We start from the raw sequence: 17,266 nt of genomic DNA, 5'->3' as shown, positions 1-17,266 counted from the left end.
CTTATGCCATATATTAGCATTGTGGTCTAAAGGACTGTGAAGGGAGGCTCATAGATAAAGAAAGTATAGAATTATTTGCTTATCTGTTGCAGCAACTAGATTCTAGTGTTTTTTCTAATTCAGACATCAATCATCATCAAAACATCCATGAGAGATGGATTAGCAAAGATTGTCTACTCTAGTTTCCACCTAGGTTTTTTGTCTTTGGCCTTGCTTTTTTTTTGGGCACGCTAAATAAGTGCTTCAAGCCGAACATGGATGTCTAAGAAATCTTGAGAATCAAGGTATTTGAAAAAAGACCCTCGATAAATTTTGTGTGTGTGCCATTTTATTAAAACATGTTTATCTTTTTGACAAATGGAAATTACTTCCTAATCATTTTCCTACCTAGGATGACATGGTTCATCAACCTTCTCTTCATCTAATTGATTCCTCGCCTTGTCATGTGTAGTTAAGATGACAAGCACGATTAGCTCATTTAATATTATCTACATCTAATTGATTCCTCGCCTTGTCATGCGTAGTTAAGATGACAAGCATGATTAGCTCATTTAATATTATCTACATGTAGATAAAGTCTTCTAAGTGCAAAAATTTGGCTCATGTAAAATTAATTATTCCTCTTTCACTTAATCAACATTTTAGATACATTAATTTTCTAGAACAACTTATCTAGTCATTCTTCAGTCATATCTATCTATTTCATGACTATAGAGCTAGCCAATGTCACCAAGCATGCTATCATATTAGTCACCTTGGGGCCACTTTAACGATTAAATTTTGAGTGCTTCTCATCTTCTTTACAAACTTCTTGGTCATTGTGATCTTCAAGACGACACTTGCACTTGGCATGTTGTTCATTAATAGATTCTACAACCTCTTGCCTATGCAATAATAGTTACAAAAAGATCTAGTTGTTGGCCTCAAAGATGACTTTAGCTTTTTGTTTTAGCTTCAACATTTACCCTCAATGATTTGAACAATGTGCCTTTATAATTGCATATTGTGGAGTTTCTTTCCTCCTTCCTATTGCAAGCCACCAAGAAACTTATCACATTTACCTTCTTATATGACTTTAAAGTCTACATTGGCATAGCCTCAACAAGATTGAGGAACTATCTCCATCATCTTCATTTTGCTAGCCCATTGCATGGTTGTCTTGGTTTTCTACCATGGAGTACCTCATATCCATCAGCTTAATCCACTTTTGAGCCTTCCACATTTGTACATTTAATCATGGATACCTCCTCACAAGGTCTACATAACTTTGTGACTTTTCTCAAGCTATCAGGGCTTCGAAATATGTATTGATCTTCTTATTTACTATTTTACCTCAAGATACAATACCAAGTTTTTCTTCGAGAATGGTCTTTTACACACTTCTTGGATTGTTCATAAGGATTTGCAATGTGTTCAAGGCACCTTAGCATCAAAACACTCTATAATGTGCCAAACGCACCTCACCATCGACACACTATTTGATCAATCATCCAAGTTTCACCTTCTTCGACATTTTGAAAGGGCTATGATCCTCATCTTCATACATGTTGGCTCTAAATTCTTTCAAATTGGGTTAGTGATAAGAAACACATTGGAGCCATTCTATGTCACCATCATGTATTCTACAATAATATGCACATTGCATCATGTCATTTGTCACATGCTTCAATTAGTTCTAGAGATGTTGTATATAGTTTTTACATGGATCTTTGCCCCATCCATCAACTCATTCTTACACACTTTTTAGAGGCTTTGCATTTTCTTTTTAATCCCTCATAAATTTATTTAACATCAATTCCATACTTTATCTACCTACTTAACCATCACAATTTTAATGAATTCCCCTCATACGAACCTCATTGTCGGCTCTGATTGTTTCTCGCATCAACAACAATCACTTGTTCCCATACATCAATCATCACAATTCTCCTCTTGATGAACAAGAAAGAAGCAGTTGCTTCTACTCTTTTTTCACATGGAAGCCCAAGATCTAGACCTTGAGATAAGAAATTAAGTCCATTCATCAACATCCAATGACCACAATTTCGTCTTCATTTTCCACAATATTGATCCCTCGCACATACACCAATTAATCCTTCAGGATACTTGAAGAAAGTCTATCGTAAGCATTCAAGGTCAACCCTACCATTTTCCCAAGAGGAATGTAAACTACTAGGAAACATTTCTCCTTTGATATCCCTTTTGACATAAGGAGGGAATTTCCTTCAAGTCTTGAAGAAGGTTTAAGACCATATGAATTCATAAAGATTTTATATTAGCATGTGGCCATGCATATAGTCTAATCCAAAAATCCCTCCACACTTTAAGTTAAATGTGGTATCAAAAGATTTTTGTTTCACCCACCACTCTTCATTTTTGGCGATCCAACCCAAAGAAACTAACTAAAAGTAACATGATCATAAGGTTTTTGGACGTTGATGTCTTGAGACCATGTATAGTAGTTCAATACCCATGGACTATGCTAATTGTTGAATAAAATCAAGAAACAAAAACTCAACTAACAAACTATGCAAACATAACATTTTATCCCTCCTTGAGGTCACATACTACCCACAATATGACATGATATTCAAAAGTACACACACTACAAACAATAGATAACAAATTTTTAAAAGTGGACTCTTCAAGCATTTGTTTTGACTAATAATAGGCCCAACTTTGTTATTCTATAGGAAATAAAGCTTGTCCATCTTTTCTTTAGCCCAACAAGTCCCCTAAGATAACATAGAAGCCAACATGTTCCCTAAGCTTTCTAGATATCATGGTTGGGCTCCACTAATAGCACGTGACCAAGTTTATTTTTAACATGCACTTACATTAACATTGAAAAATCTTATCACTAAATGTGAATCCCAACCATAAACAAACAATGTCATTAACATGTTAATGTGTTCATTTTAGCATAATCCCTAACAACACATTTTCCTTGTTCTTTTTAAAAACTTAGAATGACAATCAAATCACATAAATCGTAAACATAAAAAGACAATAATGTGCAACATGTTAAGTACTTAATGTAGTTAAAGAAACAATCTTATATGGATGAGAAAGGATATAAATCAAGTGTCATCAAGCAAGGCCTTCACCTTTAGACTACCTACTAGTTTCCTACCATGTCATTTTTGTAAGAATCAAACGTATGGAAATCGAGCCTCGATCACAATATGTGAAGTACAAAGAGACCCTAATTATAATGATTGGTATATGATATGAAGCAAGCAATCAGTACCACATGAGATCATTCGAGACAAGTCCGCAATTGCTCCAATGATCAAAGAGGCTTTATTTCAGCCCATTACATGGCTGCTAAGGATTTTGAAGCTTCCCTAACACAAATGCCTTAAATTGGCATTAGTTTGCCTAGCACAAATGCCCTAAATTGGCATTAGTTTCATGTGGTTCACTAATAGGAAGAGGGACATAAGCTACTAGTATCCTCAAATCTAGACATGGCTTGAGGCACAAGGATTCCACATCACCCTCACATTTTTAGCACAACTCGGATTGAGGCACACGAACTCCGCATATCACCCTAGACATGGCTTGAGGCACGAGGATTCCACATATCACCCTCGCATTTTTAGTACAACTTGGATTACGTGCATTTAGAGCTCACCCGCTTAGAGAGGAACCAAATCATTAGGACAGCTGCCCACGTTTAGATACAAAGGGGACTTATGATGTACCTTTGAGAGCCACGTAGCACGAAGATGGCTCATTACCAACACCACTTCCTACATATCTCACCTAATGGACTTGTTACTAGGTTAACATACATGGATGCACCCCTCTCAAATGGGACAAAGTAGGATGTGTATTGACATACATGCATGTACCCCTCTCAAATGGGACAAAGTGCAATTAGACCCATTCTAGTTTCTTTGCATGAATTGAGGATGGAAGGGGCATGAGACTATGTAAACCATAGAACACCATATTTGCTAGGTTTTTGCATGAGGATGGAGAGGCCATGACCCATGCAAGCATATAGCATCACATTTGCTAGTTATTCACATGAATTAAGGATGGAGGCCATGACATGCAACCATAGAACACCATGTTTGCCAATTATGCAATCAATGTAGACTCAAAGAGAAACATGATGTATACCAATGCATAGTACATTAAAAGAACAAAGGTAGAGCAATGAATAGGACAAAGTATGCCATGACATGCAACCGTAGAACACCATGTTTGCCAATTATGCAATCAATGTAGACTCAAAGAGAAACATGATGTATACCAATGCATAGTACATTAAAAGAACAAAGGTAAAGCAATGAATAGGACAAAGTGTGCTTAAATTTCAATCTCTCTACATTCATATTCCACTCCATCAATATAACCAACACCATCAGCTTACCGAACCTGCAATTTCTGAACTTATGTTTCTACTATAGCTTAAGAGCGTAGCTATGCAAAGCATCAATCTCTCCATTCATAACCCAAGAGCTCTTGCAATAGTACTAACATCGTCTTTAGTAATGGTGGGACAAATTGATAATATCCACAGCTTCCATCCTCTTGCGAAACTTTCATATATCCACGAGGCTGAAGCACAACTAGTTTCATTTAGAAGATGTAGTCAACCACTAAGGTTAGTGGCTGAAAGACGAGCACCACAAAAAATGGTTTTCAACTTCCAAAAAAAAAAAAAAATGTTGTTCAAGCTGTTTAAGTTGCCTTTGCAATACTTTCTTTAACAGCACGAGATCCAAGTAAGACGCTCCTTTTCAATTCCCAACTCTGTTTCAGTTATGTAAGGGATGTAGATGTATGCAGTCCTAGCAAGGCTGTCACGTGTAAGCACATTTGCATTGTTGTGATTGTATGTGTAAAACATAGTTGGGTATTGCTTCGTGAAAAAGAAGCAAGCAAGCCATCATCCCTTATAAATGCTTTGCAGTTGCACCATCATCTCTTTATCAAGGCTCAAAGTAACCATTATTCCTTGACAAATGAAGTGCATAAATGTGCAGAGTCCACACATCTTTCTCCTTGGTGTTTCCAGTTGTTTGCCTGTTATTCGCATTTCTATTCTGGAAGCACATTTGTCAAAAGTTATGCAAGCATTCAACCTTTCATTAATTTCTATAACAATTGTGCCCTCAATTTGTATCATCAAAACTGCAGAGACAAGAACCACCTTGTTAGTTTAGCACAAGTATAAACTTCAAACCTTTCAAAAGTCGATGCTTGCCAACACACAATTTTGGAGGTCCTGATCAACATTATACGAAAATCTAGTGACTGTACAAGGCATCGCTTGTGATACTAAAGGATCCATTTAAAGCCAACTTGCCTTATTAACAATAAGTACGGGGAACATTTATGATTATATTCAGGATTTATGGCAATGTAATTTGCTCCACTCATTCAGCTGACATATAGACCGTTAAGTCTGTCACTCTGCAATCCAATTGCTACTTAATCAATTGCTCCATGATGCTTCAACAATCTAAAGCCAAGAGATGTCACACATGCCTAGATATGTGCACAGTAGCAGCCCAAGACCACATGGATGCCTGCATGATTGTAACAAAAGCCAATTCAAATGCATATGCTTCCACATGTCTTTTATATCAATGTCACTGATTCAAAACTGGGGTTCCTTGACGTCTCTCACACTCAGTCAACATCTCTCATCTGTAGCACACACGAGGTCATCTTGAAAGCATTTCATCCAAACTTCGCATAATAAGTCTCTGGATATTTGTGCTTCATGAGAGTCAAGTTCTCTATACGTGCAGAGTTTACTTCAAGTCAGTACATGTCCTAATATCGTCAATATTCTGGAAGCAGAATTGCATGTATCCACAAATTGATATCCTAAGAGTCGTCACAGAATATCTCCAATCAGAATGTTAATAAACCCTTCAAAAACTGTGAGGGTTTACATAACCACAGTAGTACATGTAAAGCTAGGACTCACTACATTCCCGTCTTAAAACAGATACCTTTGCATGAAAAACTGGCCAATTTTTGGAAGATTACAGGATGTAAAATTCAAAAGGTGTGAAATTACAAAAAGATTGGGGCTCATTGATAACGGGATGAAACCAGAGTCAGTGGAGAATACAGTGACCTATGGGTACAAATGAACAACCCAGATATCAGCCCACCAGGAAAAATCTAAATTGCAGACCTAACAGCCTCCCGCCTTAATTCTGCAGCTTTACCAGTTCCTCTGAAATACATGTAAACTTGCTGCAGAACAACAAAACTGCAGTTAGGTTCCCGTAAAGAATAGATGCATATGCAATATATTCCAGTGTCGCAGTTTACCTGTAGAACCCAAATGCTAAGCAAAGCCTCCAAGCAGAAAAAAGCAAAACCAATAAGGTATAGAATCTGTAATACAAGCAATACAAGATTAAAGAAGTGAAAACAGTAATCTTTCCCTGGAATCCGCCGAAAAAAAACACATGGGGGTGCAGGGGTTTAAGTTCTCTGACATGGGCATATGCATGTGCAGTGCAACACACACACACACACACACACACAGAGAGAGAGAGAGAGAGAGAGAGAGTACCCCAATTCCTACGGAGTCCGAAATGACGTTAATAAGTGGTAGGATGCCCCTGAAATCAAACCAGAAGTACCTTATATCAAACCTTCATAATTGGAGCTATATTTGAAGTACAATCAGAACCAAGTACTTATTGTGTGTAAGCCCAAGTGCATTTGACATGATCTGGCAAGCCAAAAGCACTCCATCTTCAAGTAAGTCATATGTTTGAAGAACTTGCATGCCTTAAAAAGATTCATAATCACACCCAGAATGCTCTACAGTGAGAAAGTCCAGACAGAAAGGCTCACCTAAAGACTAAAACATTCAACTGAAAAGGTAAGTAAAGCTACTGATGTAAACTATGATTCCATTCTCAAGAGACGATATTACAGAAAGCCAGCCTGAGTCTGTATCATCCAGGGGTTGCAGAAGCTTCCAAGGTTTTAAAGACATGGGGTACATCAATAAACCCTTTCAGATCCGTAACCTTGCTACACACAGAGCCAGCACTCCTCACAACCTAGCCTAAGGATGAGAAGTATAACTTCCTTCCAATTTTTAGGTTGTAATAAAGACATTCACAATGAAGCTAATGTAGGTAGCGTTGCTTTGTTTGAGGTTATGCTTGCTAAAGCATATCTAAAAGGTACCTGCTAGGCTCCTCATGTGGTCTAGTGCCTGACAGCAATATCTTCAAAGACAACCATTGTAAAGCACATTATAAAGTTCCCTAGCACAATTTTGCAATCTGAAACATTCCATTCAATATGACAACAGCAATCTGGAAAGTTAAAACATATGCAATTAACTCAATGCAGAAAGCACTCTTTATACTCACGTTAAAGATTTCCCATTGAAAGCAATCGGTGGGGCTACTGCTGCAAAAATTGTGAAGCTAATATGGATCTGCAAGATAACAAACTTGCTAAGCTGGGAAAACCCTCCAACAGGTAGAAAAGTAACTTTAACCACCAATTGAATAACTCCTTGTTACATTCCCTATCCTGGAAATTTTCTGGAAACTTTCAGATAAAACATAAGAGACCATGACATGTACAGCTGAATTTAAAACCTCACCAGATAGAACAAGAAAAACCATGAGAACTTCAAAGCACTCTCTGTCCTGCAGTGACAGTTCTAGAAGTCAGATAACATAAGTAGACTAAGACCAGGCATTCCTTTCACTGTTAGTTAGACTTCACCACAAATTTCTTCAACGGCAAATATTTCTCTTGAGGATTGAGACTGCAAATATCACAATTGTACAGACGTATCTTAGCCAAGATAGTACCTCATGGCACGATAAAGCGGCCTATACCAGAGCACATAGGATCCTGGAATCCCACATATGGCATAGATGACTGCCAAAAACCAGATCTTCACATCTGCAAGCAATTTATAACAACTTATCATTAGGCACATTGACATTAACCTACGTAATTCTCACACTATCCCTCTCTGCAGTACATTTCTCCATTGTCTGAGATACAGAAGAAGCCAAAGAGTAAAGACAGAAAACATGCCATGGAACCCACCATCGCTCTATGACTTGCACAAATCGAAGCTCAACTACAGATCATTTCTTCAAGCATTCCATTTATAACCCATTGTCCAAACTTTTAAGCACATGGACACTCACCATGTGAATTGAGCTTTATCCAGGCACCAGTGACTGCAAGGACATTCCAGACTAAGCAGATCACAATACCTGAGGCACAAAAGACAGCAGTTGTATGTTAGTAGAATATGTAGTAGGGAAGAATATTTATATCACAGTAACCAAGAGCATGGTCTGACATCAGTGGACTAAGAATCACATGCATGACATTGCTCATCAAATTATCAAATCTTGTATCCTGAATTGATCACCTCCACAGAATGTACAATCAATTGCAACAAGGTAAAAAGATAGAGCACTTTGCAAAAGGAGATCAAGCAATAAGGGACATAATTACTAAAATGTGGACAGAAAGGGAAAAGTGCAATTTCTTCTCACCTAGCCAGCTGGCAAATGCGAAATACTGTATACGTTGCAAGTGAGTTGGTATCTCCCTTCGAATATCATGATGGATAATAGGGAAAAAAGGGGGCCAGTTCCTATCCTCAAGTACAATTCCAGCTGCAAGACAGCTTTAATATATTAGTGAAGTGTATACAGCAGCTAATGGCAATGCTTCCTCATCCATATTCATCAGAAATAAAAGAGATACCTCTTGCAGCTGCTTCCTCTTTTCGCTTGAGCTCCTACATGCCAGCACAAACAAATCCAATAAATTGTACAATTACTCTTGTCTATATCCTCCTGTGCTCCAAAGCAGACACATGATGACACTAATAACAGTCCAAAATGATGTTAACATGATGGGGATGAACCCTACAAATAAAAAAGGCAGATAGAGAAGCGCCTAAATAAACTGCCCACTAGATCATCCCTGTTTGACTTAGGTAGCAAGTACAGAGCACTATGGCAGTACTTTGCATAGAATAGAGTGGATCACCATTGTGAACCTAAAGAATGTAGTCTCACTTCCCAAGATTCCATTTTCACGTGTCTAAAAGTTGAGTTTGGAAACAACTCCTCCTAGACTCTCAATCTCAAGTCATGGAGGGAGACAAAGAACCTACACAACATAGCATAGAGGGGCCAATAGTCACATTTAAGGGGTCCCAAAACATCTTCTAGTCTTGTTCATGTGTATATATTTTATTTTATGGTTGAAATGTAAACACCTTTTACTCTAACAAAAAAAGCTTGAAGTATTTTAAGATTTTTAATCAAGTAGACATAGTTATAGAGGAAAGTATTACACAATATTGATGGCAAGGAGCCTATGTAGCAATAGTTAAGGATGTTACTCTTTTAACGTAGTAAAAAGAGAGAGAATTTTAACAACTATGTACAATTTTAAAAACTATGTACTTGCTTATTACATATGTTATTTATATTCAAAATCTTGAAATATGTTGTACCTTTAAATGACTTAAAATGATGCATCCATTTAGAGAATCTTTCCTCTTTTTTTCTTTTTTTCTCTTTGGTGGGGGGGGGGGGGGGGGGGGGGGGCGCCAGCCGAGTTACAACACTAGACAGTTGCACAACACTCTAGTTATTCTTCTAACTCCAACAATTTCCATACAAGGGATTCAATGTGCACACAATTTTTTCATACTCTTGTATCCCACATTATTCCCTTGCATCCAAAGTTGTCACCATCATCATCTACCCTCATCATCACCATCTGGAGGTGCTGCCCTTGCTGCCAGCCATCTACAGCAGAATCTTGGCTGCTGTGAGCTTGTTTGCAAATGCTCGTCCTGTTGTCACCAGCTTTCATGTGGCATCCATCAGCTACATAACATTGACGCCAGCCTTCTCGACCTTATCTATTGCTGATCATGGTTCTCCTACCTGCTGTGACTGCCACAACATCTCCTACACCTTCAGCTACAACTTCATCTTCAACACTTAAAACCTATTCTACACTTGGGCAGTCATGTGTGTCTTGTGTGGTCATCTCTTGCCTATGAGCCTTAGTTTGAGTCAAACGAGGACATTAAGAGCCTTGACATTGTATTTGTCTATCATTTTATGTATTTTAGACACTTTAGATGGAGGGCACATTTGTGCATTTCTTTTTTGGCACTTTTGGCCATTCTTAGAGTTTTGCCATTTTGCGCCTATATACAGGCAGCTTGCCCTCCCACTTTCATTATCCATTATTGATCCTTCATGATCAGCCAGCCCTCCTCATTCTCTCATCTCCCTGCTACCATCTGGCGCCCACACTGGTACATAGAACTGCATGTTGAGGCTGACTATTGCAGCCTTGTACCTTCAGCCATTGCAATCACATTCTTCCTTCTCTCTACTAACACCCCCTCTCAAATCCTGGATGTGGCAAAAGGCCAAAGGAGATATGGATCCGAGGGTGGTAGGAAGAGTGCCAATGCTAATGAAGTCCATTGATAAAGAAAGTCAAGCAAGGAGCAAGGACCCCTCTCCAAATAAAAATCTCATTAAACAGAAGGCCATCAAAGGGCAGGGGAAACGGAGAGGCCTTGAATGGATCAGTCTTGAAAACTCCAGTCGAGAATGCGTGAGCCAAGCCTCTAACCCAACTATGAGACAATAGTAAGAAACTATCGAAGGCGACATAAGTTGCATAGAAACACTAGGGACCAAGGGCCAAGCGGCAAGGGATGGTGGCTCAATGATGAAGAAAAGAGGCTGCCACATTAAGAAAAATCCCAAAGTACTCTATAAACCCTGAAAAAACTTATGATCCTAGAGAGGTCTCTCTAAAACACAAAGGGCCAAGAAATCCACAACCACATCACCAATATTGTCCCCCTCTAAAAGGGATGGGAGGTGCGAGGGAACCACTAGAGGAGATGGTTAGGGATGGGATGAAACCCGTGGGATAAAGGGTGCACAACCGGAAATAGATGCGGAAATAGAAAGCTACATCAGAGGGCCCTACACAAAGGAAGGGGAATGGAGCATAGATAGCCCACTCTCCTACCAATCTCTCACAAGAGTGGCTCCGGTAGAAGAATCCTCAACAAAGAAAGCTATCTCGATAAAAACAATGCGGGTCTCGAGTCTAGAAAGGCCATGAACTGAAAGAAGAGGGAAACCCAAGTCCAAAACATGTAGGGCCTCAAAAATGGAGCTCAATGGATGGTCAAATAATAGAGGCAAGGTGTCAATACCACTAATAGGAACCAAAGAAATGTCACCAACAATGATGATATCCTCTAACAGACAAAGATCCTCTAATAAATCTCTAATCACCTCAGGGAGTCATATGACTTGATGCACCACCGTCAATGAGCCAAGGCTGCTCAATAGACGAGACAATCAAAGAAGGCTCATCCACCTAATACATGTGTAGAAACACGATCTCGGCGATAATAGCGGGTGACAAAGTAGAGGTAGCATAAGGTTGTGATCCACCCTTCGCTCTTGGACGAAGGTGAGGATATATCCTCCAACACTTCTCCTCAAAGTGTGAGGTCTTCTCACAATGAGGACACATGGGATATCCTCTACACTTCCCCATAAAATCTCTATCAAAGTGGAAATAAGACTCCAACTTCTTCCTCTTCCCTATCTTTTGCTTGGCTTGTCCTCTACCTGGAGATAAGGTCGCATAAGCCTTGGACGGTTTCATCATCAAGAGTATTCCAATTGATTAGTGAATTTAAATCAGGTGAATGAAGCTCTTCTAACCTTCCACAAGCTTATGCATTTGCTAGAATAGTGCAAGCTGCAAAGTAAAAATATAAATTGTTTTCAATGATGAAGGATGAAGGATAGTTAGGGTAAATAAGGGTGTAAAATTCAATGTGCATGATGCTGAATATACTTCTAAGTAACTCTAGTGGCTGCCATTCCACACTCGTTGATGATACCATGAGGACTATATCATGGAGTAGTATTTCTGCCATACAAAAACGGAAGTACATGAGCTAATCACAATATTTTTTTTTATTCTATTATAACCATTGAAAATTTTTTGTTAATGTTTTTTGTTTTTGTGATCCCGCATGAGGTGCAAGATTATGAAAAGATAGAGAAGAATATTAGATCTAAGGGAGACAAGGTTTTAAATAAGAGATTTCAAAAATATCATTTTTATACATTTTTTCCATACAAAAGGACACCATGTAAATGGGTTATTTATAGATTGAATAAAAAAGGGTTGTGTTTTATTCAAGAAATATTCACAAATACTTGGAAAACAAAGAAAAGTTTATTGGAAGGAGGGAAGAGTAAAAAGTGAAGCTTCTTCTTTGTGACAATGAAGCTTGGGGTCTCAATGAGGAAGAAGTACATGTTATGCACCTAAAAAAGTGATAAAATTTTATTGGAGGGTACAGACCACAAAAAGTGGAGCTTCTTTTATGTATCAATGAAACTAGGGAGCTGAGTGAGGATTTGGCGGTGTTTAGGCCTTTAGAAGCTCCTTCAATGTCAAATGCATTAAGCATAGGACCTTCTGTTGTTGCAACTATATATATAACTCACCCTATCTTGGCCGGAAGAAGATAGCAGTGATGAAGCAGGCTATGTCTGTAGAAGGGACAAAAGTGTAGATAGCAAATGTGCTGACCCGACTTCAGCTCAAAAATCGATCAACAAAAATTAGCCAAAGCCAAAGAAGCGCAAAGAAATGGAAAGTGGGAAGTGTATCAAGGAGGAAAAGCAATCATTGGGGACTTCCGCACCCCACTTCCCTAGAAGTAAATATATCTAGCGATGCATTTTAGCTACCCTCTACATCCGTAATGGAACTTGGTGTTGTAATTAAAGCTTTTATGGGTCATTAGAGCTTAGAGTTTATCCTATCTAATCTTCTTTTTCTTTTTCATTTTATGTGCCTTAATGGCACTGATACCTAAAGTGGAATGGAATGAACAATTTGATTTGTCCTATAGCTCAATTTTAGCCTCCAAAGGACACACACACGTCTTTTGGATGATGTTAGCAGATCCACAGATTCCCCCTCTCTCTCTACCATACTCACATTATCCTGTATTACATACCTTTGTAGTTTCTCTTGGCACTATATATCACCATCACATATCACATCTTGCCATCATAGACGACAACTCAATATGTTACACTTTAATACTCAGTGATGATCCTCATTGTACATGGTTAACTCATAGGCCCATTTTGGTCTTAGTAGATGTTTGTGTTTGTGTGTGTGTGTGCGTGTGTGTGTGTGTGTGTACGCACATAAATAGGTGCATGCGCTTCGCACCTTGGTACTATGTTGTCAAGAATGCCACCTCTACATATCGTACCTCACACCTACCTATGGGTAAGCACATGTACCTCTCCTAGGATGGATGTGTTGGATATCCCCTCATGTCCCCCAAACTTCTCCCACTGCCACTTAGATACAAGAATATCCATCCTCTGCTTATGGTGTGTTGTCCCTCGTACCGTGGGCCACTCTAACGCAAGGATATCTATCCTCTACTTACCATGCACCTATCCATCCTTGATGGGCTACTCATATGGTTACTAGGTTTCATGAACTGATTCAACATTTAAGGGTTGATACATGCATGAGTCTTTTTAAGTGAAGTAGAGGAATCTATGGCTAGCATTAATCGAGCTCCCATATGAAAAAAATGTTCACTGGAGGGCTGAGTTACAAAAACAGCATTTTTCATAATCTCAACCTGCACAATAGAACTTCAGAAGGCTCCACAAGAACGAAAGTCTCGGTTTTGCAGGTTCCTTCTAAAGCTCAAAGCATGGACACCTCCACTAGGTTTGGCAAACTGTTTTAATGTTTGAGGGTTGGCACATGCAGAGAAACAGTTCTCTTGAAGAACTACAATAAACTAACCTATGATCAGGAGGCCATGCAGCTTCTGAAAGCAGAAATTGAGAAAGGAGACCGATTGGACACCAAAGTCCTGGCAGGTCTGAATGAATAGGCATATATCAAGTATAAACAGCTCGAGCTTATGCAATGTGTAGTAAGGTGGCTAGATTTATTAGCCCTTGAGGATGTTTAAAAATTCACTCAGCCTGCAGACCCCACACTAAACGCAGTCAATGTAGAGTTTAAAAAGAATTGTCTTACTGCAGCCTTGACATCATTTCCTACCTTGACACACACAATTTGAATATCTATATGTTACCTCTTTTAAAGAAAAGGCAAATTTGATACCCACTAACAGCACAGCATTGGACCATTAGCCATTCATCCTTAATGGATAATCTTAATACAGTGACCAAACAAGCCATATGAAAACCTCTTGCAAATTCTTCAGTGTGGATAGTGAAACACAATCTTTGATTTATCTGAAAGTAAAATTTTTACCCTTTCTCTCCTCCTAAGCTCTGCTTCTTTTTCTTCAAGCTCCTTCTCCTTCTTCTTTAGGTCCTACAGTAACCAAATCAGAGAGTTAGCATAATCTTTCTCACTTTGTTCTCCAATAATATTGATCGGCAACTTACTTTTGCATTTCCAAGAGGTATACCCACTGTCGCATCTCGGCTTGCATCAAAAGCTACTGGTTCATGAGGCAACGGTGAGAGGCCAGGGTTGGACGCCTGATGAACACTGCCTGGATACTGCAGAAAACAGATCAGACAACTATATGTTAATATTCCAACATAGAAAGAGGGGGAATCATCAGAAGTTAATGCTAGTCAATCCACCAGAAAGAACCAGAGAACAAGGACCATAGGCAATATATACTACTCAAAATTGTGATTTATAAAGAAGGCAAATTTTTTTATCATGGATATCTTGCATCTAGTTCAGATCAACTGTTCAAATGCTAAAATAGAAAATGCTACTGGGCCATGTTGCTCTCAAAACCCAATGCTACAATATCTGGTTTGATTTGCCTGTCCACATTATTCAAAAGACGAAGTGTGACTATTAAGACGTTTGTCCAAGTGTCAGTAGTCTATTGATCTGCAAACTGTTCTCCAAGTATCAATAATTAATTGATCTGCAAGCATATGTACTGCAACATATTTCCACACTTTTTCCAACACACATACATGTAAAAACTCATTTTTACTGTGCAAGGTAAGGGCAATAAAATGGCCTGAGCTTCTTCTTCTTCTTCTTCTTCTTTTTTTTTTTGGGGGGGGGGGGGGGGGGGGGGGGGGGTGGGTGGGGTTGGGTCTCTTGGAAAACCATCATATATATAAGCCTCTCAAGAGGGTCTAGGGGGAATGGGGGGGAGATGCCATGGAAGTGGCAAGTTGTCGTGATGTTATGAGGACACTGTGAAAAAGTATGGAATGCATCATCATCCGACTTCTCTATTGATCTAGAGAGTCAATGTGATCTGAGCCATTAGTACTAGTGTGAGTTGCATGGATTATCCAAAAATATTAGATTTTTAGATAATTTTAGTCTATTTTTTATATTATTTATTGTAAAAATCCGAAAAAGTTAGAAAAAGCTTTTAGATTAGGATGGCATGCAAAAAGCTAGTTGCTTTTTCAGCCAATTAGGAGATTTTTCATAAAAAAGACAAATTGACGAAATCGCACGCGTCGCAATCGCTGTAAACAAGCTGAAAACTACAGATTGAACTGAAGGAAGGAGTGGTCTGGGAGATCCGTGACCAAGCGTCCTAGGTTTTACCCCCCTTTCGGAGCCAATGGAACCATCAAATTTGGGTTCCGGCCAGCAGAGAAAGAGCTGATTTTTTCTGATCCACGTTTTTGGTCTACGAAGGAGCTCCAGGAGAACTAATGCTTGGAGATTGCTTCTGAGTAGTGCAAAGATTCCAGGTTCTTTCAATATATATTGTTTCAATTCATTGTGATTTATTTTTGTAGTGTTTACCACTTGGAAATTCTCTATCTTCTCTTCCATCTCCTATCTCTACTTCCTTCTACTTCTGATCCCCGATGGATTCGACCTTTCGACAAAACCCCCTCCGACAACGTACTACCACCCAAAGCCACCCACTTGCATAATGAAAAATAAGCCCCACATTATGAAACACCAGAGTATGAACATAGCAGCCAAAAACGTCAGAAACCTACTAACATGCTGCCTCGTATCTCTGTTGAACTAAAGATCTCTTGAAATGCTCATAGCAAGAGGTCCACCTCCTCCTACCAGTAGGAGGAAAAGAAAGCCCTAGAAAAGCCCTAGGCAGACCATCCTCTCCTGGGCATTTCTGCCCGTCCTGAAACTAGAAATCGTGGAGAAGCTCCTCCTCAACGAAGGGGGAGGAGAAAGGGGAGAGTTTGTTCCATCATGGATGTCGCTAGAGATGGGACTGTGAGAGTACGCAACAAAAGAGGAACACAAACATGAAGAGAAGGTGAAGAGAGAGACAACAGGAAAGAAACAGGTGTTGGAATGTAAAGGTCCTTTATTCACCTCCGTGTATCGTACACATGTATTATTATGTTGTACATGTGAATGCACCCTTACATGCCCCAAGTATAAATACAATCTTTGTGTACCAACACATTGTTGATACACCCAAATCAGATTGTACTCTCTCTCTGTTACTCTCACTCACCTGCACAGTTCTACTGCAAATCTTCACGCTTCCATTAACACCACTCACAACAACTGGTATCAAAGCCACAATGGTTCACGCAGGCCACAGGCATTAGTCGCCAACTACAAGCTCACAGGTGAGAAGCTGTCGACCAAGCTACAGCCGCAGGAAGAAGTCGCATACAAAAGACCAACAAACAAGTCGTGCAAACAGCCAACAAACAGGTCGTGCAAACAGCAAACAAATCAGATTGTACTCTCTCTCTGTCACTCTCACTCACCTGCACAGTTATATTGCAAATCTTCACGCTTCCATTAACACCACTCACAACAACTGGTATCAAAGCCACAATGGTTCACACAAGCCATAGGCATTAGTCGCCAACTACAAGCTCACAGGTGAGAAGCTGTCGACCAAGCTACAGTCGCAGGAAGAAGTCGCATACAAAAGACCAACAAACAGGTCGTGCAAACAGCCAACAAACAGGTCGTGTGAAGAATACCAGCACGGGTGCTCACAACTCGGAGGCAGGTCCAACAGGTACCAAGCAACAGGAAACGGGAGTGGGAGTATGCGGAAGCTCAGGATACGCACGTTACAAGCAAACAGTCCAACAGGTGACATGGCATGCAAGAAAGTTGACGTGGACTGCACAGGCCGACGGTACGCACAGATGATATGTCGCGACGTGACGAGCAAGGTCAACGACCCCCCCCCCCCCCC

The 17,266-nt window shown here is 39.5% G+C and overlaps 1 protein-coding gene across 2 annotated transcripts in view; it reads right to left on the bottom strand.

The window, feature by feature from the left end:
* Window positions 1-5,811: 5,811 nt before the first annotated feature.
* LOC148039059 (secretory carrier-associated membrane protein 3-like) overlaps window positions 5,812-17,266 on the bottom strand; it is a 63,006-nt gene continuing 51,551 nt past the window's right edge. For both annotated transcript variants that reach the window (XM_087674946.1, XM_087674945.1), the window contains 11 exons: window positions 14,517-14,633; window positions 14,380-14,442; window positions 8,743-8,776; window positions 8,529-8,651; window positions 8,172-8,240; window positions 7,824-7,917; window positions 7,610-7,655; window positions 7,371-7,438; window positions 6,554-6,602; window positions 6,307-6,372; window positions 5,812-6,228 (listed from right to left, as the gene is read on the bottom strand). In XM_087674946.1, the coding sequence (XP_087531072.1) occupies window positions 6,154-6,228; window positions 6,307-6,372; window positions 6,554-6,602; window positions 7,371-7,438; window positions 7,610-7,655; window positions 7,824-7,917; window positions 8,172-8,240; window positions 8,529-8,651; window positions 8,743-8,776; window positions 14,380-14,442; window positions 14,517-14,633 (804 nt within the window). In that variant the 3' untranslated portion in view covers window positions 5,812-6,153. The remainder of the gene's footprint in view (window positions 6,229-6,306; window positions 6,373-6,553; window positions 6,603-7,370; window positions 7,439-7,609; window positions 7,656-7,823; window positions 7,918-8,171; window positions 8,241-8,528; window positions 8,652-8,742; window positions 8,777-14,379; window positions 14,443-14,516; window positions 14,634-17,266) is intronic.

The sequence above is a fragment of the Lygodium microphyllum genome, chromosome 3 (assembly GCF_053477565.2).
Source record: "Lygodium microphyllum isolate KBCC chromosome 3, Lygodium_microphyllum_v1.1.10, whole genome shotgun sequence".
NCBI classification, from domain to species: domain Eukaryota; kingdom Viridiplantae; phylum Streptophyta; class Polypodiopsida; order Schizaeales; family Lygodiaceae; genus Lygodium; species Lygodium microphyllum.
Note: the sequence above shows the minus strand (reverse complement) of the source record. Positions and strands in the feature narration are given on the sequence as shown.